General features: G+C 46.5%; 1 protein-coding gene across 3 annotated transcripts in view; it reads left to right on the top strand.

Moving 5' to 3' along the window:
- The first annotated feature begins 12,735 nt into the window (after positions 1-12,735).
- Positions 12,736-25,839, top strand: part of Fam78b (family with sequence similarity 78 member B) — an 84,925-nt gene continuing 71,821 nt past the window's right edge. For all 3 annotated transcript variants that reach the window (XM_076941545.1, XM_076941544.1, XM_034513365.2), the window contains exon 1: positions 12,736-13,220. In XM_076941545.1, coding sequence (XP_076797660.1) covers positions 12,958-13,220 — 263 coding nt within the window. In that variant the 5' untranslated portion in view covers positions 12,736-12,957. The remainder of the gene's footprint in view (positions 13,221-25,839) is intronic.

Here is a 25,839-nt window from a genome sequence, read left to right on the forward strand (position 1 = left end):
ATATGGAAAGAGGACAAGTCACCATGACTAAGTGCGATTTATCCCAGGAAAGCTATAATGTGTTCAAACTCCAGTGCATTCTCCTGTGTCCCAAATTCCTTTAATGCTTTTGACATCCACCGACATATCACGTGTCACCGTTTATCTTTTCCCACACTGTCCTTAGCTCAGGTTTCACTCACAGTATCCATCTTTCTGTTTCCTAACTTGTCACATGCCTATGACGAGCTCGGGGTCTGTGACAGCAAATACTGCCTTCCGTCACCCTCTTAGGGATCATCTCTTACTGATCCTGTTGCAGATGTGCCCTGGGTTCTGCCTCAGGCTCTTCGTCCCCTCCTCTCCTTTCTTTCCACCACATTCTATTAGGACTTTTGTACCAAGGCATCACTAACTGTTAATTTTTTTTCTAGACTATAAACTCCAACAAATCTAAAGTGCTATTCAGAGCATCTTTGAGTCTAAATACTTAGCACCATGCCCAGCATACAGTCGACCCTTCCTATGTATCTATTGATTTGTATCTATTGACTAGTTGGTACTTTCTAGAGATAAATCCAGTGTTCTAGGGCACAGAGAGGACTAATTAAAATAAATAAAATAAAGTAAGTGTTCCTTCCACTGGAGACTGGGAGAGTTCCAAAAACAAACACATCACTTTTCCACTGAAAAATACATCACATAATTTGCACGTGTTCATAGGCTTACCATGTCAAAGTATTTATAACATGCCAGCCTATCTGAGGCACTAGGGGGGATGTGGTTAAGCCTAGTTCTCTGATCGGAGACCGAGGAAAGAAGAAAGCTATGCCTAAGATTCTGGTGTGAGATGAAGCAGACCAGCTAGGTCCCATCTGCAGTGGGCGTACTCAGTGGTGCCTTACTCTGTCCTTCCCATATGTGCTGTGGTCCCACCCCTGCCTACAGAGAGCAGAAACTAAGAACTTTTGCACTTAGCTCAGGCCCTGTGAATTCCATCTCTATGTCTGTCCTTTGCCTTCTATATACCTTCTGCACCAAATGAACCGCGGCAGGTCTAGTCAGCCCTGTAGCAACCCGAGTTAACTCTTTGGTCCCTAGACTTTCTGGGCATTGATTTTATTTCCAGGTCAACAGGCTACCTCCTTTACTCTCTTCTCCAAATGTTAATTTAAAAAAAAATGAGAAAGAGTATTTGAACGAAAATTGATTAGATACAGCTAAACAGACTAACAACCCGTTGTCTTTCTTGCTTCACATCCTAACCACCATTTCATCTCAAGACTAGCCCACTAGGTCCACCATAGTCATGTGCTCCACCCCAGGAGTGGTGATGATCACTGCTCCTGTCTAATGTTCCTGCGTGGCCCCTCTGTTTGACGTGTGCCTTACTGTGCCAGTTTCCCTCACCTGCCCATTATTCTCTGACATTTCTGCTTTCTTGTTTTTGTCTTTACCCAACTACCCCATTGCTTCTACGTGCCTGTGAAGAGAAGCTCTCTCTCTTTTCTGCCTCTCTTTTCTCACCTTGAGAACTAACTGTCTTTGGGTTCCAGTATTCAAGCCTCATAGCTCTTTGTCTTCTAGAAAACAATCTGAATTTCCTTCCACTAATCATTCTTTTTTTTTTCATTTGTTTGATGTCATATTTTAATTTCTTTCTTTGCAGCCATCAAATTGCTCAGTCTCTTTAGACCTCTGCCAAATTCCTCAGGTTTGCTTTTTTTTTTTTTTTTTAGTCTAGTTGTACGGAATGTTCAGAAAGATGCTTTCCTAGTGGGTGGCCCATGATCCCCAACAACCATGAAGAACAAAGGAACACCTTTGTATATTACAGTGCAAATCAGAAAGCGAGTCCTGTGCTAGGGATTCCTAAAAGAACAGAAGTGATTATATAATATCCAGCAATATATGGTATATGGGAAATTTATTAGATCAGCTTACAGGATATGTTCTGGTTGGTTCAACAATGGCTATCTCACACTAGGGAGACCAAGAATCAATTGCTTAGCCCATAGAGCTGCAGAACTCGAAAGTCTTAATCTGGCCCTAAAGGCCTGAAATGTTCCTGGAGAACTCCTGAGCGTCCGTTTATTTAGAAGCACACACACACACACACACACACACACACACACACACACGAATGGTTCTAGGATTGATGAATGTATTCCGCAGCAACAGGAGAGTAGGCAGACAGCAAGGATCAAAGGGAAGGCGTTCTTCATTCACATCTCTTCATCTGGAAAGGTATCCGAAGGCACCTCCCATATTTAGGGTAGATCTTCCCACTTCAAATAATCTGATCAAGAAAATCCCTCCCAGGAGTTCCCAGCAGTTAGTCTTCAGGTGATTTCAGATGAGTCAAGCTGACAACCAAGATTCACCATCACTAGCACCAAAGTCTGAGGACACAGCGGAGAGTATGTTAAGCCCTTAAAACCGTGTTACGTAGCACTTAGGAAATCTCCCATGTGTGTCTGATAGGCAAAGAAAGCATGCAAGGAAATGATCGCAAGGCCATTGGCGGCAGTGATGGAGGTCCTTACTGCGAGAATTAGTGCTCACAGAGATCTCTGCCGCTGTGCTGTGTTTACTTCCCCCGTTTCGTGTGTCTCCCTTCTTGAGAAAGAATTCAGTTGGTTCAAGCACCTGGCACAAGCCCTCAGAAAATCCATTCCCCTTTGCAAGATTTCTGTCACTGTTAGGGTACTTTAATTTTCCATTCTCCTCTGAATTTGTCTTCAGGTCACCTCACAGCACTTGAACTCTAGTGACAGTCATAATTGTTCCTACGTCTTTATCCTAGAGTTGAAATAGATGCAGACATGAACTCAATCTTATTCCCTAAGCTAGGTGGCAGGGAGACAATAAAGGGAGAGGGGAAACACGTTGATTGTAGGGAAGATTGAGTTCCAATTTGGAGAAACAGAGTAAGTAGCTCCTGTACATGTGTGTTTGTGTGTCTGTCTGTCTATCTGTCTCTATGTGTGTGTTGTCTGTGTGTCTGTGTATGCATGTGTCTGCATATGTCTGTGTGTTTCTCTGTGTGTATGTCTATGTCTGTGTGTGTGTGTGTGTGTGTGTGTATGTCTGTGTGTATGTCTGTGTGTATGTGTGTGTGTGTTTATGGGCCTGTTTGTGTGTCTGTGTCTTTGTGTTTCTGTGTGTGTCTGTGTGTATGTCTATGAGTGGATGTCTGTGTGGATGTGTGTGTCTGTGTGTGTTTGTGTGTGTTTGTGTGTGTGTGTGTGTATGTCTGTGTGTGTCTCTGTGTGTGAATGCATCTGTGTAGCTGTGTGGCTGTTTCTGTTTGTTTCTGTGCCTGTGTGTGAATGTGTCTGTGTGTCTGCCTGTGTCTGTGTGTGTCTGTGTCTGTGTGTCTGTGCATGTGTCTGTGTGTTTCTGTGTATGTGTCTCTGTGTGTGTCTGTGTGTTAATGCATCTGTATCTGTTTCTATGTCTGTGTATGTGTGAATGTGTCTGTGTGTGTTTGTGTGTCTGTATATGAATGTGTCTGTGTATTGTATGTCTGTTTCTGTGTGTCTGTGTGTGTGTGAATGTGTCTGTTTGTCTGTGAATCTATGTGTCTGCTTGTAAACAACCCTCTAAAAACTGAGCCTCAGGACTTCCTTTTGAGAGGTGGGCCTCCTTACTCGTTTTGATTGAAACTATATTTGGATCTTAACTTTCCCTCCAAAGGCCAAAATCGTTAGTCCCTGATTTTGCTCCAAGATACATTCTTGCTATGATGTGCTTCTTTGCCACAAATGAAAAGAAACAACTGTCAGTCAATGTAAATATCTTCTTTTTGTAAATTGATGACCTCGGGGGGTTGCTAAAGTACCCAAAAGCTAACAGAAAGAGGAAGGCATCCATCCTCTGATCTCTCCTTTGTCTTCTTCCTCTACTCAGTCTTTTCCCACTCTCTAAATTAATGTTCATTTCTCTAAGAACATGTAGTTGTATCTTTAAAAAAAATACCTAGGTCTTAAATTCTTTCAGTAAAGGTCACTGAGTAAGGGTGTGTCGGGGTGAGACAGAACAGCCCCTCTGGAGAGTCAGAACCCTTAGCAGGTAACCAAGAAACTGTCAGGTTTGTTCCCATGGCAGAGCAGGTGGGAAGCTAGAGACAGCCACAAAGGCAGATTTTTTAATTATGAATATAAACAGGGAAACTGAGGCTTGCAAAGGAGTTCATAAAACTGCTGAGTCTTTGTGAACTGAAAGACACAAAGCCTCCGAGACACAGTTTTCCATTACTGGTCCCAGTGCTGGGCTGCTGTCCTATTTTAAGATACAATCAATTGTGCTTCGAACATTTTAGCGAAACAGCATGGATTTCTCCATGCAGCTCCACAGGAGGGCTGTGAAATAGAATTGCCATGTGTGGCCTGCTCCTGGCTTGTCTCGCTTTGGTGCAGGATTCTGGGTGCTGCCCTCACTTTTCCCAGGAACTCTGAACACTAATGTTATTTTGTCTCTACTGTGGGTGATGCTTATTGAACTGATCCAGGTAAAATTAGTTTTTAGTCCAGTAAATACAATACTTAATTTGAAGAGAACTTCAGGTTTTCCCTTTCTCTTCTGTATTATTTTTTTTTTCTGTATCTACTGCTCATTTCCTTTATTATAATGTGTTTTGGGTTTTTTTCTGTTCATAAATCAATAGTTTGCAGCAGTAATAAAATATAATTACATACATCAATGCTAAAGGTTCACCAAGATTGCTGCTCTTATGTTGTATTTACTTAACCTAGACTGAGGTCCGTATTGTATTTTTTTTCCTAACAGAATCTCATAGAGACTAAGGCATAGCCCAGGCTGTCCTCAGACTTTCAACAATCCTTTTGTTCTGTAGTCTCAAGAGCTGGGATGACAGGTGTGAGCCATAGCACCCAGTGTTGCACTGTCTCAGTAAACAAGACAAAGACCACCTTACCAGTGCCTCCTTTATATGTGTGGTTTCTCCAGACACTTGTCCTTGGCACAATTTGGGTGGTGGAGCCCAGGATCGTGGAACCTAGACCCACAAAAATGGGCAGTATTTTCAAATCAGGAGATAGGTAGAGGGTACTATGCCCAAGGGAAAGTTTGGAGATCTTTTATCCTTCTAGATGGTGGGAGAATGTCAAAAGTGAGATGGGACCACCTCTCTAGAAGGTGTGGGATGCTACGTGGGTTGCCAATGCAACCCACTCATTCATTTATTTGAGACATATTTGTGAATGCCTACTGTGTGCCCATCATTGTTTTGAAGGTGAGAGAAGTAATAGAAGAAAGATCAACATAGTTTCCTATCATTGCAGAGTGCGTAACCTAGCAAGAAAGACAAGTCATAGTTAAGTAGCCAAACAAATGGTTAAGTACTCATAGGACAGCTGAGGTGGTGAAGGGGTTCGGGGACTTCAGGAGCTCACAGTAATGATTCCCAGCTGGGTCTGGGAAATAGAAAGGAGGGTGACATGTGTGAGTTAAACGTTAATAAAACTTGAGTTAGCTAATCGAAGGGCCAGAGGTCAGAGATTGGAAAAGACAAGAAGGAAGCGTGATCCATCAGGAAAAGGACCCTCCACAAAGGCCTAGAGGAGGGGAGCAAACGGCTTGACTCAGTCACTGAAGTGAAAGAATGAGAACATCCAAATGGACTAGATAAGATGGTGCTTGGTAAGGCTCAGAGGCCACATCGGGAAGGATGCCATCATAGCCTTGGCTCTCTGAGGTCCCCAAAACAGTGGGAAATCATTGAGATGTATTTGTGCAGTATTTTTTCAAAACTTATAACGTGATCTTATTGGATTTTTCAAAAAGATACTTGTCAGTTCCAGTGTAAAAAAAAAAAATGTAGTCTAGGGGTGTGGGGGGGTGGTGGTGGCTGGAGATAGCAGAGTTTCTGCTGTGCAATTGTGAGGACCTTATTTCAGATCCCCAGGACCCATGGAAAGAGCTGGACATGTCAGCACATGTTTGTAATCTCAATACTATAGAGACAGAGACAGACAGATCCCTGGAGCTTGCTGGGCAGCCAGTCCAGCCAAATCAATGAGTTCCAGGTACAATGAGAGACTCTGTCTCAAAAAATAAGGTGGAGAGTAATTGAAAAAGTGACCAAGTGACCTATGGCATCCACATGTACACACATACATGTACATACATACACTCATGTGCATGTACAAACATACACACGACCAAATGCACATACACATGCATATGAACACACATATAATAGTTTCAGGACACCTGAGAATGAAATGCAGAAAAACCAACTAAGTGCCTCAAAAAAGTCAGAAAGGAGCCTGCTCCTACACAAAAGGGTGATGGGGACTGTAACCAGGACCAGAAATTCAAAGGTGCACTGGGCCTGTGAGGCTTTAGGTCAGGATCAGCCTGAAAATGAGGTTGCCCTGGTATGGCTAAGACCAGAGGAGTGAGTGGCCTCCTATTTCTTCTGCCAATGAAGGTTCGAAGGTGTCATTTCTGAGCACCGATCTGGAAAACCCCAAAGCTAACTCTACCGCCTGATCTATGAAGAGGATCCATGGCGATGCACACTTAGCCCACAGTTAGTCAATCTTTGGTTGGAAAATGTAACCGTACAGGAAGAAGAATGGAGTCATCAGACTGATGAGTGTGAATAGCCAATAGAAATTTAATGAAGGCACCTACCTTCTACTGAGGTTGCCTACAAACCTGGGTCTGTTTGCAAGTGGTAATCTCACCTCAGGCCACATCTGTACAGTCAGTTTACAGCTTATCTCTTCAAGTTTGGAAATAAAGCAGAAAAAAAGAAAAGACAGAGGTGCTGTTGTTGGGAGACCTCTCCACTGTGGTAACCTGATCACTCTTGACATCCCTACAGGCAGGGACTGGGCATTGTCCACTTGTCCATAGCTCACAATGCCCAACGCAGTCAATGGTAATAACGGTCACAAGCAAGCAATCTCCACAGAATAGGATGTGAACATGCAGAGGGCATGGCCTAGCCAACATGGAAAAGGGGTTCTTCAGGAAGGGTGAATGAGTGGTCCACTTGGGTTGAGCACAAGGGTGGGTAGAAAGCAGAGACACGGCTAGAAAGGCATGCTGGTTCTCAGTGCCTGATGACGGGCTCCCCACCAACCTGTGTCTTGTTTGTCCCTTACAGAAGGATGATGTACTAGAAAACAGAAAACAGGGGAAAGGAGAGTAAATGATCTAGGTTGGTTTAGTTTCAATACTGAGGGGAGCTTCAACCAGAAATGGTTGTCAGAGGAGACTCTGGCTGGCTGGACGAGAGTGTCAATTCATTGATACAGCAGAAATATGAAGCTACTTAAAGAAACATCTACCAGGTAGACTGGAACACTTGCCTTGAATTGAGGAGAAATGTCTGGCTGGGGGGGAGGGGGACATGAAAGACACTCATGACAATAACAGTCAAATCTGATATTGTGTGTAAAAGTCCTGAAGACTCCAAGAGAACCCCTTAGGAAACACGGGGGACAGGAGGAAGATAAGGGAGTCAGAAGCTGAAGGAAATCAACAGGGGGTGGGACCCTGGGCTTAGACGAAGGAAATAACATAACTGTATTGATAAGGACTAAGAAAGAAGACTTTTGAGTGTGTCAGAGATGGGATCTTAGACAGCACAGAGAATCCAGGGCACATCTTCATGAGTATTACAGAACCTAACACAAAGCTGTCAGACTATTTGAAGCAGTCCTGTATCTCAGGCTGAGACTTGGTAATCCTGTGTCTATAATCATGGTTCATGCTGAGCTTCTTAACCTATCTGGAATAAAATCTGGTCCTTCAGATCCTAAAGTCACAGTCAACAAAGTAATAAACCTAGATGGAATGACGCCTCTTCGTACCCTTGCACCTTGAAGCTTCATCCAGCCTCTTGCCTGTCTTCAGGCCATCTCAGCCAGGTTGCAACACCATCTCCATTTTTTTTTTAAACAGTTTCAGAGGCAATTCCTCAACTTTTGGCAATCTGTCCAGGATTTCTGGAAATTCTTGACAAGGTCGACAAGAAGATAGGCCCTCTGACCCATCATTTCTAAGAAGGCGTGCTTGGCAGGCTGAGTAATGACTCAGTTGATAGGAAAAGTCAAGCCAGAGATCCCTTTCTAGTGAAAAGTCAGGGCACAGGCTCACTGAAGCTGAGGCAAACAGGCTTGAGTCCCTCAGAGTGTGCTGGAGGGCCCTGGCTAGGGAACTGAGGACCTCTGTTCTACCCCAAAACATCAAAAGCTTGGAGTACAAAGAAGCATCTGTGCCGCACCCTGAGAATAAGTGGCAATGACATTATTCACAAGAAATGATTGTTGTCAAGGTCTTGTCATTGGGGGTTTTCCAACTTCTGGTACCCAGAATTGAGAATCCTTCAGACTATATACAGTGCTTAAAGACAAAGGGCATCAGTTAACATAAGGCAAGCATGCTCAAAACGCAGTGGGATGGGAAAGGTCCAGTAAGGATCCAAATGCATCCTTACTGTGGGTAATAGGACAGCTTGCAGAGATTATAGGGAGGGGCTGGGGAATCAGGCTTCATCAGATTTCCAAGACTAGAAAGTTTGCCAATCACTTATTGAGTTCTAGACACTGAACTGGGGGGCAGAGCATGATGGTGCGTTTTCTTGAGCAAGAAACTGCCTCCTTCAGGAGATTAGTGTAAGCAAACAACTATGAACAGCATGGAGGCAGCTAGACAAGGCAGGTGTGTGGTGCTGCCAGAGGCAAGGGCCACTCATGTGAAAAGGTGGAAAGAGAAACGTAAGAGGGGCTAGGTATAGCTAGGACCATGGCACTTGCCTGGAATTTGGCAGCGCTAGGGTAGGTCACTAACACCAGAAAACAGGGAAAGAGAAACACAGAGTAACCTCATGGAGCAGGTGCTGAGCTTGTAAATACTTCATCTGCACAGCATGCCTAGGTGCACTGGCATTTGACAACAAACAGTTGGCAAGGGTAACCATCCCCAGTCAAGGACCTAAAAGGTCCATACCATGATGTAATTTTCTGAGATGTGAATTTGAATGGGCTTCCAGGAGGCTAGACAGTCCATGCCAGCCATATATCCAGCCATATATCCAGCCACATATCCAGCCATATATCCAGCCACATATCCAGCCATATATCCAGCCATATATCCAGCCACATATCCAGCCATATATCCAGCCATATATCCAGCCACATATCCAGCCATATATCCAGCCATATATCCAGCCATATATCCAGCCATATATCCAACGTGTGGACCACACTAGCATTTGTGTTTCCACACAGCTTAGCTCACTCTTCTCATTGACATTTACACAGTAAGTCTCACATTGACTTTTTTTTTTTTCTTGAGGACTCCGGTGATAATACAGTTGATAAGGTAACAATGCACTGGAATAAAGTAAGTTTATTTTAATTGCAAACTTTACGTAAATACCTTTAGAAATTATCATAGTCCCTCATTTATTTAAGATCCATTAAATCTGAAAGGATTCCTTATATTCTATGACTATAGTGTACTATATTTTATGGTTGAAATTGCCATGGTAACATTCATGATTCTGGAGATTCACCAAGGTCGTGGCTGAACGCATCAAGAGAGTCATTGATCAAAGTCTGTAGATAATATATTTTATTGACACTTTACTAGATACAACAAAGTCTTTTAAGTTTTGAAAATAAAACATATTCTCTCTTACACATTTTTTTCCTACAAGTTGGAGACAGGTAACGTGCCCTCCCCGTGTATGACAGCTTGGCTTGTACTACCAGAAGACAATGGAGATTTTTATCCACACAATTGCAGACTGACAAATTATTCAAATGAGAAAGATAACCTAATTCTCCGGCTGCATGTTTTTCTTTCAGTCTATCTCCTAGAAGATAATAACTATTGAAGCCCACTCTCTGGCTTCCTCCCCCAAACCATCTCTTGAGCATCTCCAACTGAACGCGATTTGACTCCCAACCTCAACATGTTCCTTCTTTTGCCTTCTTCTGACCACATGTATTTGATCACCAAAGCTGGAAAACTCAATAGTTGGCCCCAACCTTCCTCTGACACTAATCAATCACTGAGTAAATCAAATTTACCTCCTAATGACTCTCAGATACAGTCAGGCCTCTGGAGCCCCATAGCTCTACCCTAACGAAAGGTCAAATCATCTGTCAATCACAGACCCTGATATCTTGCCTACTTCTAGTCTCCACATTGACAGAGAGCCAATTCCCACCCCCTCAAACTGTGAAACTTGCTTTCATTGGCTTCCTCTGAAGATAAATGACTGGTTTGTGGACAGAGATTTGAAGCCCATGGCCCACATATAACGTTGAGAAACTCTTTGACTACCGACTGGTTTTCCCCGAGTGTGCCCAAGCTCTTTCACATCTCTACGCATTTTGCTTTTCACAAACTCATCTCCTCATCCTCGCACGCCTCTCTTCTTGGCCAGTCTCAATCAGTCCTCAGGATCTAATTCAAATGTCACTGTCTCGGTAGAGCCATCTATAAATCTCAGTGGCTCTCCTGTCTGGCCTCCCATGGCACTGGATCTAAGTTTCTATTACAGCAGTGTCACCGTTGACTGTAATAACTTGTTAATAGATTTATCTTCTCAAGTGAATCATGAGCATTGGTTCAACTCTGAGTTGCTAATACCTAGCACAATACTTGGCTTCTGCCAGGCCACCAGGAAGTGAACAAAAGGACCAGTGGAACAAAAGGACCAGTGATGGAGACCTGCAGCTACATCATAAAACCAGCCATGGCATCAGAGAAGGAGACTGCTTTTTTTTTTTTTTTTTTTTTTTTTTTTTTTTTTGTGAACTATAAAGTGAACCCAACATGTCAGAAAAGGTAAGACAAGGATGGAGGCTGCTTTTAGAACTGCTTTTAGAACTTGAGCAATTCATCTGTCCTAACTAAAGGCTAACCCCAGCAGCCTTCTGCAGCCCGTTAGAAGAGTTCACACTTGAGTACCAGGTCCAGCAAATGCTCAATGATTGTAAGGGGGAAAGGCTAAAAGAAGCTGCTGGCTCTGAACTATGTGAAAAGATGTGTAACAAAAAAATTATCTGTATATATTCTTCCTATTTGACACCTGAGATCACAATAACACACACACACACACACACACACACACACACACACACACACACACGGCAGATACACAGAATGGAATGTGTAGCACATCTGTGGCATCGGTTTTCATCCGGAGAGCATAGACAGGCAGCTCTTCCGTCAAGGTTCCACTCTGACACAACTGGTAGGAAATGACTATGTGCTGGTCACTAAGAACCTTCCGAAGAGGCAAAGACAAGAAAAGATCTCTAAGATTCCCAGCTTTCTACAGCGTGGATGGTTTTCTACAAATTGGCGCGTTGACTTTGTAGGATCAAGTGGTTACTCTAATCCTCCTGGGTTCCATAAAGTCCTAAACGTCTGCTTGTAAGTAACAGACCTTAGGTAACATTGGGAGGCTAGCTAAGCGTTCTGGTCTAGCTAGATGATTCCACTAAGTACAACTTGTCTAAGGATGCAAGACATTCAAAGGGCAGTGTTTCCCAAGGAGCTTCAATCCCCCACTGTGTGTTGTTCTGATAAGAATATTGAATATTTCCAGAGGTTGTGGAGGGGTTATATGAAAGCAGGACATGAGTAGGCTGAGCCCCTGCCTCGACTAACACTGGCAGTTGGGATGATTTTGTGTCAGTTATCAGCCTCCAACGGGGATTTCTCTGGTATCATTCTCAATACTTGGGGGGCGGGGGGGGGGGGAGTGAGCTTCTACTAGACTAGAGGAAAACGCGGGCCAGTGAAGGATGTAGTAAATCTATTTAGTGCCACTGCTGGAGCTCACACTTCAGCCTTCCTCGGGGTAGGATACCGGATCACACCCAACTCTAACAAACTATATCACAAATAAGGATCCATCTCAGATAAAGCTGATTCTCCAACCCCTCGGCTGCCTCAAACACCTCTCCTCCTGCCGCCCGTGCCCCACTGTAGTTCCCTCTATACTCTGAACTGCGCCGCACCCTCCCGGCCCCACCCATCCCAATAAGCAGGGTCCCGCTTCTGCACCCCACTATCACCCGCGGGGCGCCACCTACCGGGTTCCCGGCCCCGCCCAACCCCACGTGCCGGGCCCCGCCCGAGAGCTAGCGTCCCTTTAAACACCCCCACCCTTGCACACTAACCCCCCCCCCCCGGACGGCAGCCGAAGAGGGACAAACTCATGGCGTACAGCCAGTCTCTTCCGCGGAGCATGTCCCCCCGTAGCCCTAGCCCGCTGGGCTCTCCGCCCGGGGCTACGGTCCCCTGGCGGTCCCCACACGGCCCCGCAGCCGGACGGAGGAGTGTGGGCGCTGTCCGGCTCCAGGGCGGGGCGGGAGGGAGCGCGATCTCCGCCGCCGCCGCCTGCCTCCGCCTGCCGCTCGGGCCGCCCGCTCGCCCGCCGCTGGGTGCGCTGCACGCGGGGGGCAGCCGCGGTGCAGAGGTTCATGCAGCGGCGGCGGCGGCGGCTGCTGCTGCTGCTGCCGCCGCGGAAACAGACAGACCGGGCGCTGCTGCCGCCACCCTCCCGCAGCTCCATGCCGCCGCCACCGCCTCCTCCTCTCCGGCGAAGGGCGGGGGGCTCCGGCCCGGGGTGGGCACCACTCCTCGCAGCGCCGCTCCCCTCCCTGCCCTCCGCCGGGGCGCGGGAGCCGGCGAGAGCGCCCGCCGCCTCCTAGGAGCGCACGCTCCGCGCGCCCTTGCTGGAGCGAGGAGGCGGGCGTGGGCGGGCGTCGGGGCAGCCGCGACCCAGCGCGCGGAAAGGGGAGGGGGCTTCCCCGGAGGATGCCCCGCGGCGGCGGCTTCTCGCTCTTAGGCGCTAGCTGAGCTGGACCCGGAGCGTGCGGCGCGTCGCCATGCCGGCGTGACGGGCGCCCGCGGCTGCCCGCGCTGGGCCCCCGCGCTGCCCCACGCCGCGCCGCGCCGGCGCCGGGCGGCAGGATGGGCTGTATCCAAAGCATCACCTGCAAGGCGCGGATCCGGCGCGAGAACATCGTGGTGTACGATGTGTGCGCCACCATCGACCAGTGCCCCACGCGCATCGAGGAGACCTCGCCCATCGTCCTGCGCTACAAGACCCCTTACTTCAAAGCCTCGGCCCGTGTGGTCATGCCCCCCATCCCCCGCCACGAGACCTGGGTGGTGGGCTGGATCCAGGCATGCAACCAGATGGAGTTCTTCAACACCTACAGCGACCTGGGCATGTAAGCGACCGGCCACGCCACGCGGCGCGGGAGCGGGTTCCTGGCCCCTTTCTCCACTCTCCATTCCGACCCCCCTCCCCAACCCCTTCTTACCGTTGCCCCCATCTCTTTCCGAACCTTCCTCCTGCCTCCCCACCCACCTCCCTCCTCCCTGCGCTTTTGTTTCAGTGACAGGGCGGGTGACGGGAGGCTCCTCGTGAAGGCATTTTCTAGTGCTTTGCTTCTGACTTCCTCAGAGAGGCTAGGAGAATAGTGAGGGGCAGGAAGAACGCAACTGGGAGGGTTCAAGAGGCAAAGATGGGATGATTGGCGATTGTCGTGAGAGTTTGGGGGCGCAGTCCTTATTTGTGGGTCTCCCCGGGAAGTTTGGGGAGAGAAGTGGAGTGCCTGGGGCGCATGGGCAGTGTCGTGCGTCTTTTGGAGAAAATCAAGCTGGCTTGGAAGAGAAGGTCCAGGGTGTAGGAATGGGAGTTAGAGGTTCTGCCATCGTCCCCCAGGCCAGCGAGCCTAAGGGCGTCTCTCTACCTGGAACCTCCAGCTGAGCAGAACGCCCCTCTAGCTATGCGCCCCGAGGACCAGTTCTGGGGCAAGGCACGGGATGCTCCCGGGCCCAGAGGAACTGGTGGCCTTGTGCTAGCAGCCGCCTGGTGTAGCGCGAGATGTTTCTTGGGCTCAAGGAAAGGATGAGTCCCTTCATCTGTCTGGGGTCTTTACTTTTCAAAACTTTCCTAATTGCGGCGCTGGAAGGGATTCCCAGGCGCCCACCGCCTATCCAGTCGGCTGGCTGGGAGCTCTCCAACTTCCTTCAGCAGCGCCGGTTAGTGCGCGCTGAGGGTTTGGCAGCTGCGGTGCACCGAGATCGCCAGGGCTCTGCCGCCGCCAGGGGCGGACATCCTGCCCTGGAACCACACAGGCTTTGAGAGGTCACGTTCTGGACTTTACCTACTATATTTTCATCTGCCCTCCCACCCCTTTTCGGAACTAGACTCCGTGCACTTGGCCACTACGTTTGGCTAGGAGATTTGGGGCCTGCATTCTACTTACTATTACAGTGTCAGTCTTGAACACCCTAATTAGCTTGTAGCCTATAGGGAAACCCCTTTTCTGGAAATTCAACCTCATTTCATTTCTTTAATCTAAAACTGTGGCACTCCCAAGGTTTACCTACTTAATATGGATATGAGATGGGGGAGTTCTCATTTTAAAAGGTCAAACCATCTTTTTTAGCAGCAGTTCTTGGGCTTTTTTCTTGCACTCTGGGAACATGAAAGTTAACACTAGTCATAGGTGCTAAGAGGAATTTTGACAGATTGCTTTGTTTCCTTTTCTTCCCAGAGTTTGCACTTTGCTCTTTAAGCATAAAAGCTTGGGTGAGGGGCGGGGGAAGAGAGAGAGAGAGAGAGAGAGAGAGAGGATTGGTGGTGAAGAAATGCAAACCCCGCTTTGCAATATGCCTGTGCACACTGTGTTCTTGTCTTTCTGAACATATTATTTTATATGGACACACATATATATTATATATGAGGGACGTATTATTTTGGGTGAATCATGCCATCTAGAAGACACAACCTGAAAAGAGTGGCTGGATTTTAACATGTGTGTTAGAACTATTGGCTTGTTTGTTTGTTTACTGGGGCTTTTTGAAACTCATTCTTTTCAGCCAAGTAAGAAAGCCCAGCAGGGAAAGGGTATCTGTCTCATGATGGGGAAGTCCGGGGGAGGGGTGTTGCTTCACTTTGCTGGGGCAGTCACAAAGCCTGAAACTCCTAGTAAGAAAGTCTGGGGGTAGAGGGCAGAAGCAGTGCCCCACCCATCTTTCTCATGACTACACAGGGTGGGGGGAGCCCTCTGTGGCTTCAAGTCCCTTGTAAATCAGTAAATACAAGATATATATATATATATATATATATATATATATATATATATATGCCTTCCATAAAATATAAAATATTTTCTGCCAAAGAAGTCAGGTTGAGCTGTACACAGACATGATAGTGGAACTTCCTTGTCTCTAGGGGAGGGTGTGTCCACCTTTGAACCAGTTTTCACAGGCATGAATTCCTAACAATGTATTCTCCTGATATACCTTGCTGAGTTCTTGCACTTGATGTTTGGAAAGATTTTGTTTGTTTCATTTAACTGCTACTTTCAATATTTCAAGATTGCTGGTTCCTGTGTTGTTGGGGAAGGGAAGCAAGAATAGTCCCCAAGAAATCATAAATTGCATTATTATAGATCTGTATCCAGAGTCGATCTCTCTCTCTTTGTGGTTGTAATAATTGCTATGTGTCTAGGGCCACTTCGGAGCCTAGATTTTACTGAACCAGTTTCTACAGAATATTTATGCCCCAAAAACTTTTCCAATACAAACTTTTTAATGAGAACTCATATTGCATAGAGGTCACGCAGTCTGTCTGTTGTGTCTGCTTTAGCCAGTACCGTGAGCGGCAGACACTGCAGCCTGGGTGCTCACTCCTGTGCAGTGTTCTCTCACAGAAGCATGGTGCCGTGAGGTTTGGGTTAGGAGGGTGACTTCTCTGTATTGTGGAAAGAACTGTACAAGACTAAATCCACGTCTAAAACACCAAGAAGCTGCTAGTTCCAGGATTGAAAGAGAGCATGTCTTTGTGGTTTAAATGTTGAATTTCCTGGAGTGGAGGGGAGTAGGCTTTTTTATTAGCATACAAAGAATTAGATTTCATTATGGCATTTTTAAAACAAAATGTTTGTTGTAGTTTCTCTTTACCCCACCCCCACCCCATCCCCTTTCCTTCCTGTGCCCTTCAACCCCAGTAGTGTCCTTTCTGCTTTCATGTGACATGTGACCTTTTGACCTCTCCCCTCTTTCTCAACAGCTCTTGTTCCTCTCTTGTGGTCTCCTACCTAGTTTCAGAGTCTGAACTCACTCTCTCACACACACACCCATTTACAAACTTACGGATGGCAGAGGTTAGTCAGCATATGAGAAAGAGCAGATTTGTGTGTGTGTGTGTGTGTGAGAGAGAGAGAGAGAGAGAGAGAGAGAGAGAGAGAGAGAGAGAGAGAGATATTAAGAGTTTGTGTGTGGGGGGGTGTTTTTTGTCTCTTTCTGAGTCCAGGTCACCTTAATTTAATATACTTTGTGGATCCGTCTATTTTCTTATAGATTTTATAATATTATTTCTTTTATGGTTAAGTAAAATTCCAGTGGGTGTATGTGCCATGTTTTCATTCTCCATTCTACTGTTGATGGACCCCTGGCTAGTTATGTTTCCTTCTTGATGCAGCAGTATGGATGTATTGATGTATCTGTGGACCAATATAGAATCCTTTGGGTATCTATGCCTATGGTAGTTGTATTAGTTGGTATGGAATGGAATGGTATTTCTATCTTAAGTCTTTTTAGATACCTCCATACTAGTTTCCATGATGGATATATCAGGTTTACACTCCCACCAACACTGAATAAGGGTTCCTCTCCCCACATCCTGCCAGCATTTATTGTCATTTATTTTCTTGTTCATAGCCATTCTGGCTAGAGTGGCACAGAATCCCAAGGTGGATTTAATTTCCATTTTCCAGGGGTAGGCTCTAAAGGAATATTTTAAATAGTCGATGGCCATGATGGTGTAACTTGAACTTGAAATCAAGTGTCTTGGTATTTCCCCAGGGCTATGAGGAGTCAGGATGGCAAATATCGACATGACTTGTTTATTTCTAACTTGGGTCTGGTGGAGCTGGTTAATGTGGTCTTCAGCAGAGTGCACAAAGTATTCTTCTTCCAGCAAGGAGAGCCATTAGTTTCTCAATCAGCCTACACTGAACAGAGATTTCCCAAGTGTATGGATGTACAAGCACCACAGGGGAAACAAGGGAGGGACAGAGACTAGACTATGGTGGAGTATGCATGTAGCTGAGTCTAACAAGCAGGTCAGGGCCTATTGGGAAGCATCACATAACAATCTAAAAAAGGGGAAAGTTAAGGTCAGCCCTTCATGACCACAGGGCGTTAGAAGTTTCCATGTCTTCTTCATGCCTCGTGGGTATGCAGAGGCTGTCCAGCAGAGGCAGAAGAACAGCCTTGAGTGTTCAGCACAACACCCAAGAGATTGCCTGGGTGACCTTTGAGCAGGAATGGAGCTTTCTTGCCAGGGATGAGTGAGATGAAGCTAAGAGCAGGGGAAAGGCAGTGGCGAGAGAGCCTCTCCTGCACATAGTCTTCTCAGGCTGGAAAGCGATTCTCCCATGATGGGCTCAGACCTACCCGTCTGGGGAATGTTGAGTTAGGTGAAATTCAGGAGGTCATATCTCACTCCTTACTTTCAAGAGAAAGTCCCTACCTAGCTTCCTGCCCCTTCAGTGCCACAGCTATTGAGCATCTAGTCAGACTAGCCCCCCCACCTCTGAGACCTATTCACCCCCATCTGAGCTGCTCTCTATCTATTGAGAAACCTACTAATTTTGAGTTTGCAATCTCCATGCACTCACCTTTTCGATGGAGCACGTATGACCGACAGCTTTCTGTTCTGGTTAACTTCTCTTTTAGCTCCCAGGCCCTTTCCAGCTGTTCCTACCCCTGTCTTACCTTGTAAATCTTACTTTATATCACTCAAAATGCGTATTTCCCTTCTTGTTCTACACTTTCTCTGAGTAATTCCATCCACCCCAATAGCAGCCGATGCTCTGTCTCTGATATGCGACCAGGTACATGTGTTTGTGTGCAGTTCTGCTTGACCGGTGGAAAGGTATCTCTGGCTTAAGATTTCTATTCTTAAGTCATTTTCTGTTTATTTCTTTTGGTAGTAGTGTTTAATCATTTGAGAAAGATTGTACTATGTAGCCCTACATGGTCTGGCGCTTAATATGAGGCTCTAGCTGGTCTGGAACTCATGGCAGTCCTCCTAATGTCACCTCATGCTTTAACCTCCCGCACGCTAGGATTACAGTGCTGCACCACACCCAGATTCTCTCATATGTGTTTTCTCTCCACAAAAACGTTCACCATATTTCTTCATCCACTGTCCTTCCCCATCTTACTGAAGTATACCTCCACTCCCTGAGTTACACAAGCCAAAACATCTCGGTATCATTCCCGACATTCCTCTGCTCATCCTGTCTATCAGACTGATCCGTCCCCGTGTTAGGGACAGGGCCGTTTCCCTGTGTGTGCTCAGGGCTGCAGTCTTCTGCAGCCGCACTTACCAGCTCCACCTTGCTCTTCGCACCAGACTCTCCCCACACGGCAGGCAGAGTGATCTGTTACAAACACAGATGTGGTCCCTTTGCTACCTAAACGTTTTAGTGACTTCTCATCGCAGGTGGTATAAAACATATAAAACACTTTCCACTCTGGGTTTCTGTTTCTAAGCCTTGCCAGGTCTTCAGTGGAACTGGCTTTACCCAGCTCAGAGCATCGCCCCAGGCTGGCCTGCTGTCTGAAATGCTCCTCCTGCCTACACTATCCTATCTAATTCCTGTTCATCATGCAAGTCTCAACTGCCCCTCAGAGGCCACCATTGATTGACTTCACAGTTTCAGAGGGATTCACTCCAGTTCTGCTCTTCCATAATGCCCTGTTTCTATACCTACAGCCAGTGAACTGCAACAGTTGACTAACTTCCTACGTGTATCATGAAAGTAGACATTATATCTGTTGTGTCCTCCGTAACCACTTCCTGGACCATAGAAGATATCCAGTAAACGTGTAATATTGTTAAATACATGAGACATTTTTTATCACTTATAATCACCAGGGTCCCCTTCAACAGACCATGTCTCTTCAAAATGAGCTTTTCATGTGAACCCTCAGCAGCATCCACATAACTGACATCCCGGTGACTGCTTAGCACTGACACACATCCTTGAGCTTCTGTGTCCATTTTATTCCTCTGGACTTCACTGAAAGGTTTGCTTCTCAGCATATGGCTTCCATCTTTCTCCTCCTCCATCTCAGCTGGATCCTGTCCATCAAACGCTGAAGCCTAACTCTCATCTCACCTACCTGCTGTAAAGTGATCCTTAGTGTCCACCCAAAGAAACATGGCGTAGAAACCCTGTAGCCATTGTTCTACCTGAACCAGTGATTCTGTGAATCCCAGGGTTTGTGAGAATGGAGACATGAAGGTCTTGGCCTAGTTGAGCCATGTTCCCCTAAGCTAGTGCTCACCTTTTTGCTTCAGGATCTGTGCTGCTGCATGCGCGGGGTTGTTTGGAGGGTGGCCCTCACTGATGGGCACGCCTTCTTTCAGCATTTGCTATTTCTTTGTGGATCAAGTGAGTCCCTACACTGCTTGACCATTACCCATAATCCCTTCCTATTACTATAGGGAAACACAGGGGACCCTAGTCTAGAGAGAGCATCAGGTGGGAAGCAAGATCCAATTCCTTGCTGCATGTCCTGAGTGCCCTTGGAGGGGAGATGGCCTAACCCTTTTCCTCTAATCTCCTCCTCTATCTCTGCCAAAGAGGGGCAGCAGAGGATTAACTGGTTTTATCAGCAAAGCATTAAGCTCCCTAGAGATAAAGCACAACTCCCAAAGAGACAGAGCAGATTCGTGGTCAGAGGAAGGAAGGGAGGAAACAACATGGACGTGGTGCCTGGGTGCTAGACTGGCTGCATGGCTGTGGTAGGAAGAGGGAAAGCAGGGAGAGGGTAATCTGAGGGCACTGGACTGCAGGATACAAGTGATCTTCCGCTAGGCAGCAGTACACGATGTCTTTGGGGGCAGGTCCCCAGTTCACTTCTCCCAGCTTCCTCCTCCTGTTTAACCTTGTTGCATTAAGAAAAGTTGCTTAGGTTGTAACAGCAGCAGGAAGTGGCTACAGTTTTGAAGTTGATTGTTATGGATTCCTTTAAAAAGAAAAAAAAATAGAAAATAAGTAAAAGAGCATTGAGGTGAGTGCTCCAAAGAGGGGCAGAGCTCACACAGAGCTGAGGGGCTCTGGAAGAGAGGGGGTGGAGCCTGAACACCAACAGCAGAGATACCCACAACGTGAGGTCAGCACCCACAAAGGCACCGTGGGGCACACTGCCTCTCATTCCTGCAGGTTCAAATCAATAGGACATTTAAGGACTAGCTCCATAGTTGTCAAGGATTTCAGTACAAAGCAGGTGTTGACATGTGTGGAAGAATGTCTGGGAAATCTGGGTGGTTTTGCTTGAGAGGAGACATAAATAGCACACACCATAAACATAAAACAACATGTCCTACGTGTTAGAGGCCTGTGTGTGTGCCGTAATCTGAGTCCCCTCCTTATGTGGCCTCATGGAAACCTTACCCAGCAAGGGACGGTTTCCTAGTACAAAGTTCAGGGAGGCTTAACAACCTGCCTGAAGCCTCATAGCCATCGAGAAGCCCAGCCAGGAAGCCAGCCAGTTGTTCCCTGGCCCCTCCATTTCTAATGGACCACTTTGCCTTCCAGGAAGGAGGCTTTCCAGATTTGCTCTGCTAAATAAAAATAATGGATGTAGTCTCATTGTTTTTCACTGATTCGTGAATTTCCTCGGTGCTTTGGAATTGAGCTCAGAGAACATGGAAGCAAACCTCTTGGAGTCTCCATCTCACCCTCCCTCCCTCCCAGAGAAGCAGTTGTGATTAACAGTGAGAACCACATCTTTCTGAGAGGGTGGGAACAAAGAGAGTAGGGAATGAGCTCCATCTATGTTCATGTTTTCTGGGAATAGAGGCGCCATCTCCACCCTTCCACACACATACACCCCACTACCATTGACTGGGTTGCAGGTTTTTTGGCCCCTGTGGTTCTGTGGATGACTGGGGAAGCAGAGGGGGATGCTTTCTGGTGAGTCTACCCTTAGACATTCAGACATGTTTCTGGCTCCCACAATTCATGTACTATTCCTTTCATTAAAGCCCATCAGACCAGCACTGGTGGGTGGGCCCTGATTCTAATTAAGTTCTGGGAGACGCACCAATTGGAACTATTCACTGTGCCAGTTTAAAATCTAGCTCCTGGCTCTCCAGCACAGAGCTAGAGTCAGAAGACCTGGATTCCAGTGCCAGTTCTGAGATCTTTGGCAGGGTCTTCAAAATTCAGTGTCTAGTCTGCTTGTACATAAGTGAGCAGTCATGTCTAGAGTCAACTGGATCTAGGAATCAGCCAGAATGAAAACTGCGAAGGCGTTCCAAACTGGTATAGTGTGGACACATTAGCACAATTATTATAGGGCTTATCAGTTAGTTTCACCTGTCAGTGACTCCAGATAAGCCTAAAGGGAGAAGAAAGTTGAGGTTATGGTTCTCTGACCTCCCTGGGCAGAGACTCATTTAGACCTTTTAGAGGACCTGAACATGGCAGCAGCCTAACAGCCCTCCCCAGAGCTAGAGGAGAGGGAAAGGCTCATCCTGAACCTCTAAGGCCATGTTTTTCACTCATGGTGAGAGGAAAGTGAAGGAGACACCCTGGTCCATCAAAAAGTCACTTTTCAGCTGTGCTGTACGAAGTGTTTGGGACCCTGCATTGAATTCCTGAAGCTTGGCCACTTCCGCAAGGCCACTTGCCCTCACAGAGCCCTCTCTTGGTGACAGTATCATTTATACTTAAGAAGCTACAGGGTACCCCATGCAAGGAGTAGGGGACACAGCCATGCACTTCATACCCAAGAAAGTCACAGGTTTTTTTCATTTTAGAGAAGACAGAAACCAACATATGAAATCATTTATATCCTAGGCTATTTTTAATATTCTTCATTCTTTCCAATTGTGAATTTTTTTTCACAAGTTCATCTCTTTGTAAGTGAATGGCTCATAATTAATCTTACAATAATCATGAAACAGATTTTAGAACAACAGTTATTCCCTATTTTAGAGAAGCAAGCAGAGGCTCAAAGAGATTCAATAGTGTGTTCCTGGTCACCTAGGCAAGGGCTGGTGGGATTAGGCCAGGTATGTGATCCCCCACTCCCTTCTCCAGTGCCGCCCACAGGTACACAGGAGTTAGGCTTAGAGAAAACTATCCTCAGAACCATGTGTATGATGTGTATTGTTTGTTCTGAGCATGTTTAGGGACATCATTTATAGCTTCTGAAAACCAGAGAGGGAAAGATAGGATCATCCAAATGTGTTCAACAAATGCAAAGAGAAAATTCAGGCTGTCCGGTAAAATCAAAGTAAATAAGGCTGTCTGATGGTCTAATGGCCCATGAGTGGGTGACTGTGTCAGTCCTGCCTCTGGAGCAGCCACTGGCTTAAACTCCTGGGGCCTGACCTTCTCCAGCTGGCTTGTGAGCCTGTGTCAGGCCAAGGCACTCAAAGGCTGCCAGAGGTCTGGCTAATGGGAAACAGTAAATGGACACCCTCAGTCAGCAGTCACAGCAGCCTCCTAAAGGAGCAGACGGGCCAGAGATGCCAGGGAATGAGTGGTGCAGGGAACAGGCTTTGGCAAGGCTGAAAGCTACCAGAAACAGGTAAATTAGATCTTGTTTTGCCCTCTGCCATGGAGTGGGGGGTGTCAGGAACAGGAATATGTAAGGAGGTAGGAGCTTCAAGGGGATCAGAAATGCTGGTTCAGTGAGGAAACAAGATCAGACTTGCTCATTCTTTTTTTTTTTTTTTTTTTTTTTCCATGAGAGTCACACCATGAGCCACCATTCCGAAATGGCAAGAACATCAAGTCAAGAAACTGGTTGTTTTAAATGACTCAACTCTTCCAAATTTTCATGAACCATCTTCACATTATTTAGAGAAGATGAGAGATTTGTACCACCAAAACAAACCCCAGAGCTGAAGGTGAAGATGTTTTCTTGGTCTTTGGAAAAAGGGAGTCAGTCTTTTATGTGGACACCTATCCACTCTGAGTGATCGACAGGTATACTTAGCATGTCTGCCTGTGCAACCATAAACAACTTAACCAACTTAATTATTACGGCGCTATTTGTTGAATGCTTAAATAGTGCCAAGTGCTTTGTGTGCAGTGCCTCTGAAGTAGGAAGCGCCCTTGTTTTCTTCAGAATAAAATAGTAAAATAGGAATAAAGAGGTCTGGTGGCATGTCTAACATTAGGCAACTAAGCAGTGGAAACGGCGGATTTAGAAACAGTTAAAACTAATTCTAATCACTGTAGTGGGCTGCCTTGGAAGAGTTGAATAAATAAACAGATGGGTGGCTGGGTGGCTGGGTGGATACATGGGTGAATGTATGAATGCATGTTGACTGTTCTGGACATTGCTTGCTTGCTTTTGTCCTTGCTGAGGAGACCTGGGAAACAAAGGCCTTAAACCAAATTGGATCTGCCTAGGGTTCTCACCTCCCAGCTGCCTTGTTCACTCAGCTGGTCAGGATCTGATGCTGATGAGACCAAGGTCTTAGGAAGAAATCCAAGAAAGGGCATGAGCACCTGAGTCAGTACGCCTTGCCCTTCCTGCTCTCTCACCATCAGCCGTCCCCAGCCGGCTCTTGTTCACAGCAAGGCTAGGCTGACAAATAGCAAAGCAGCTAGGAAAGAATGAAACGGGTACTTCAGCAGAATCCTCTTCCTCCTCAGGTGTTAGCATAGTAAATCACACTGCCCAGAAGTACACTTTACAGAGGTGCACACTGGAACCCAAGAAGGGCAGTGTGAGAATGTGAACATGACTCACTGATAGAACCAGGATCCAGACCCAGGTTTGCCTGATGCCATTGCTAATGCTTCCATCCCTGGGTCTTTCTATTAACTTACTCTGTGACCTAGCCATTTAGTTTGAAAATCAGTATACAGAGGGGTTTACCTTCTACTTTCACACACGCACACACATCCTTGTTTGCTGAGAGTTCAAGTCTGCTGGCAGAAATGATCACCTGATCAGAGAGGACGTAGACAGAGCACAGGAAGAGTCAAATCCCTTGGCAGCACAGAGGGAACTAGGATCAGCCCAATGGATGGATGTCTGCACAATTGCCAGGAGTAGGAACCAGGCTATTGCCAGTGTCTGTATACAGTTATTAGCAAGCTAGAAAGGAGAGGGTCTCCCCAGAGACACCCATCACAGATGGCAGGAAATATGAGGCCCTGGCAGCCAAGAGAGGCTGGACGGTATGGGATTCAGCTGGGGTGCCAGAGGATTCAGACAGTATGGCGGGAGGACAATTCAGAACCCCTGTTCTCCAGCTCTTTCAGACCTACCCCACCCAACCCAGGTGCTGATGGCAGGCATGGTCCTCCTGGCTCCCTGCCCACAGACAGGCATGGTATCCTCATGTCCCCTGGCAGCTTCAAAAGAAACAAGATCCAAGTGGTGTCAAAGATGACAGATTGTGAGGGGGCCAAGGGCCCTCCCCTAACGGCAGGGCTCAGCTGGGAAGCCCTGGAGAGCAGAACAGATGGGGGGCGTCTGAGAGGGATATCCTAGCAGCCTGGGGACTCTGCCTCTGTTGTGGCTTTTAGTTGTTTTTTTGTCCATTTGGTTTTTTAACATTTTCTTTTTGTGTTAAGGGGATTTAACCTAGGGATCTGATAGAGCTCTGTCTGCTTACTCCAAAGGAGAGGGGCTGCAGAGAACAGGTCCAAGCCACTCAGATGTGCGTTGGTCTTTTTAGGACGGAAGGTGAGGATAGAAGAACACTGTCAGAGGGGAAAGTGTAGACTTCCCAGCAATGTGTCACAACTCCAGGACCATCACCTGTAACTTTCCAGGCCATGTCTCAGGAGGACTCTGGAAATCCAGGGCGATGTCAGGTGCTCAGCCTCCCCTGACTCGACCCTATTCCAACCTTACTTCCACTCTCAACAAAGACTGCGTTAAGACCCAGTTCCTGTCTTGCCTGAAGGAGGATGCAGCCTCAGATCTCCTGGGCAACTTAGGCCCCCATTATCACCACCTGTGTAGCATGGTCCTTGCAAGTCCTGTAACTCCAATATGCCCCAGTGCCCGGGTAGCTTATGATTTGTTAGTATTTGCTGTAGATGTTTAAACGAAGCTGTATAGGAAACTTGTCGTTGTTAAAACTGTTGTAAAGGTTGCATAGATGTTCTGTGTTCTAGGTTATTGTGTCTTGAAAATGTAGCACATTCGAGATGATTCTATCTGCTTGGACTGCCAGTCACAGAGAGGGTCTTGTGAAGAGTCTCTACTCTAAAGTACTCGTGACTCCTCTTCTGTTTTTCAGGTTTTACCTTTACAGGATTTTTTTTTTCAAGATGAGTCTTCTTATGTCTTGAGTTTTCGGGGGTTTTTTTGTTTTGTTTTGTTTTGTTTTTTGCTACATTTTGGACTCCCAGGAATTTATTTTGCAAACTCAGCCACACATTAAGAAGAGATCATAATGGGGAAGATTTTCAGTGATGTTTAGTTTATTATGGTTTGCTCACTAGATCCTTCATGACTCGATTATGGAAAGGAGTTAGCTTTTTTGTAATTACCCTTATTGGATTGAGTGAGTATGTTTTCAAATAAATTTGTGTCGAGGCAGCACTCTTAGAAGAAATACTGTTTCTAGGCATTCTGTATTAGGAATTGAGATGAGAGCCAAGGTACTGGGGAGTCTTCTGATTAAGGCCAAGGTCAAGGGAGCCCAGCAATCACCTCTGCGGTGCACTTGACACAACCAACAGGGTCATATTGATGCCTCAGAAGATCTAGTTTTTCTGACTTGTTATAAAGGACTCTGATGAATGACAGTGATCTCTGTCACCCAACTGTACA

Source organism: Arvicanthis niloticus, chromosome 10 (genome assembly GCF_011762505.2).
Source record: "Arvicanthis niloticus isolate mArvNil1 chromosome 10, mArvNil1.pat.X, whole genome shotgun sequence".
Classification (NCBI taxonomy): domain Eukaryota; kingdom Metazoa; phylum Chordata; class Mammalia; order Rodentia; family Muridae; genus Arvicanthis; species Arvicanthis niloticus.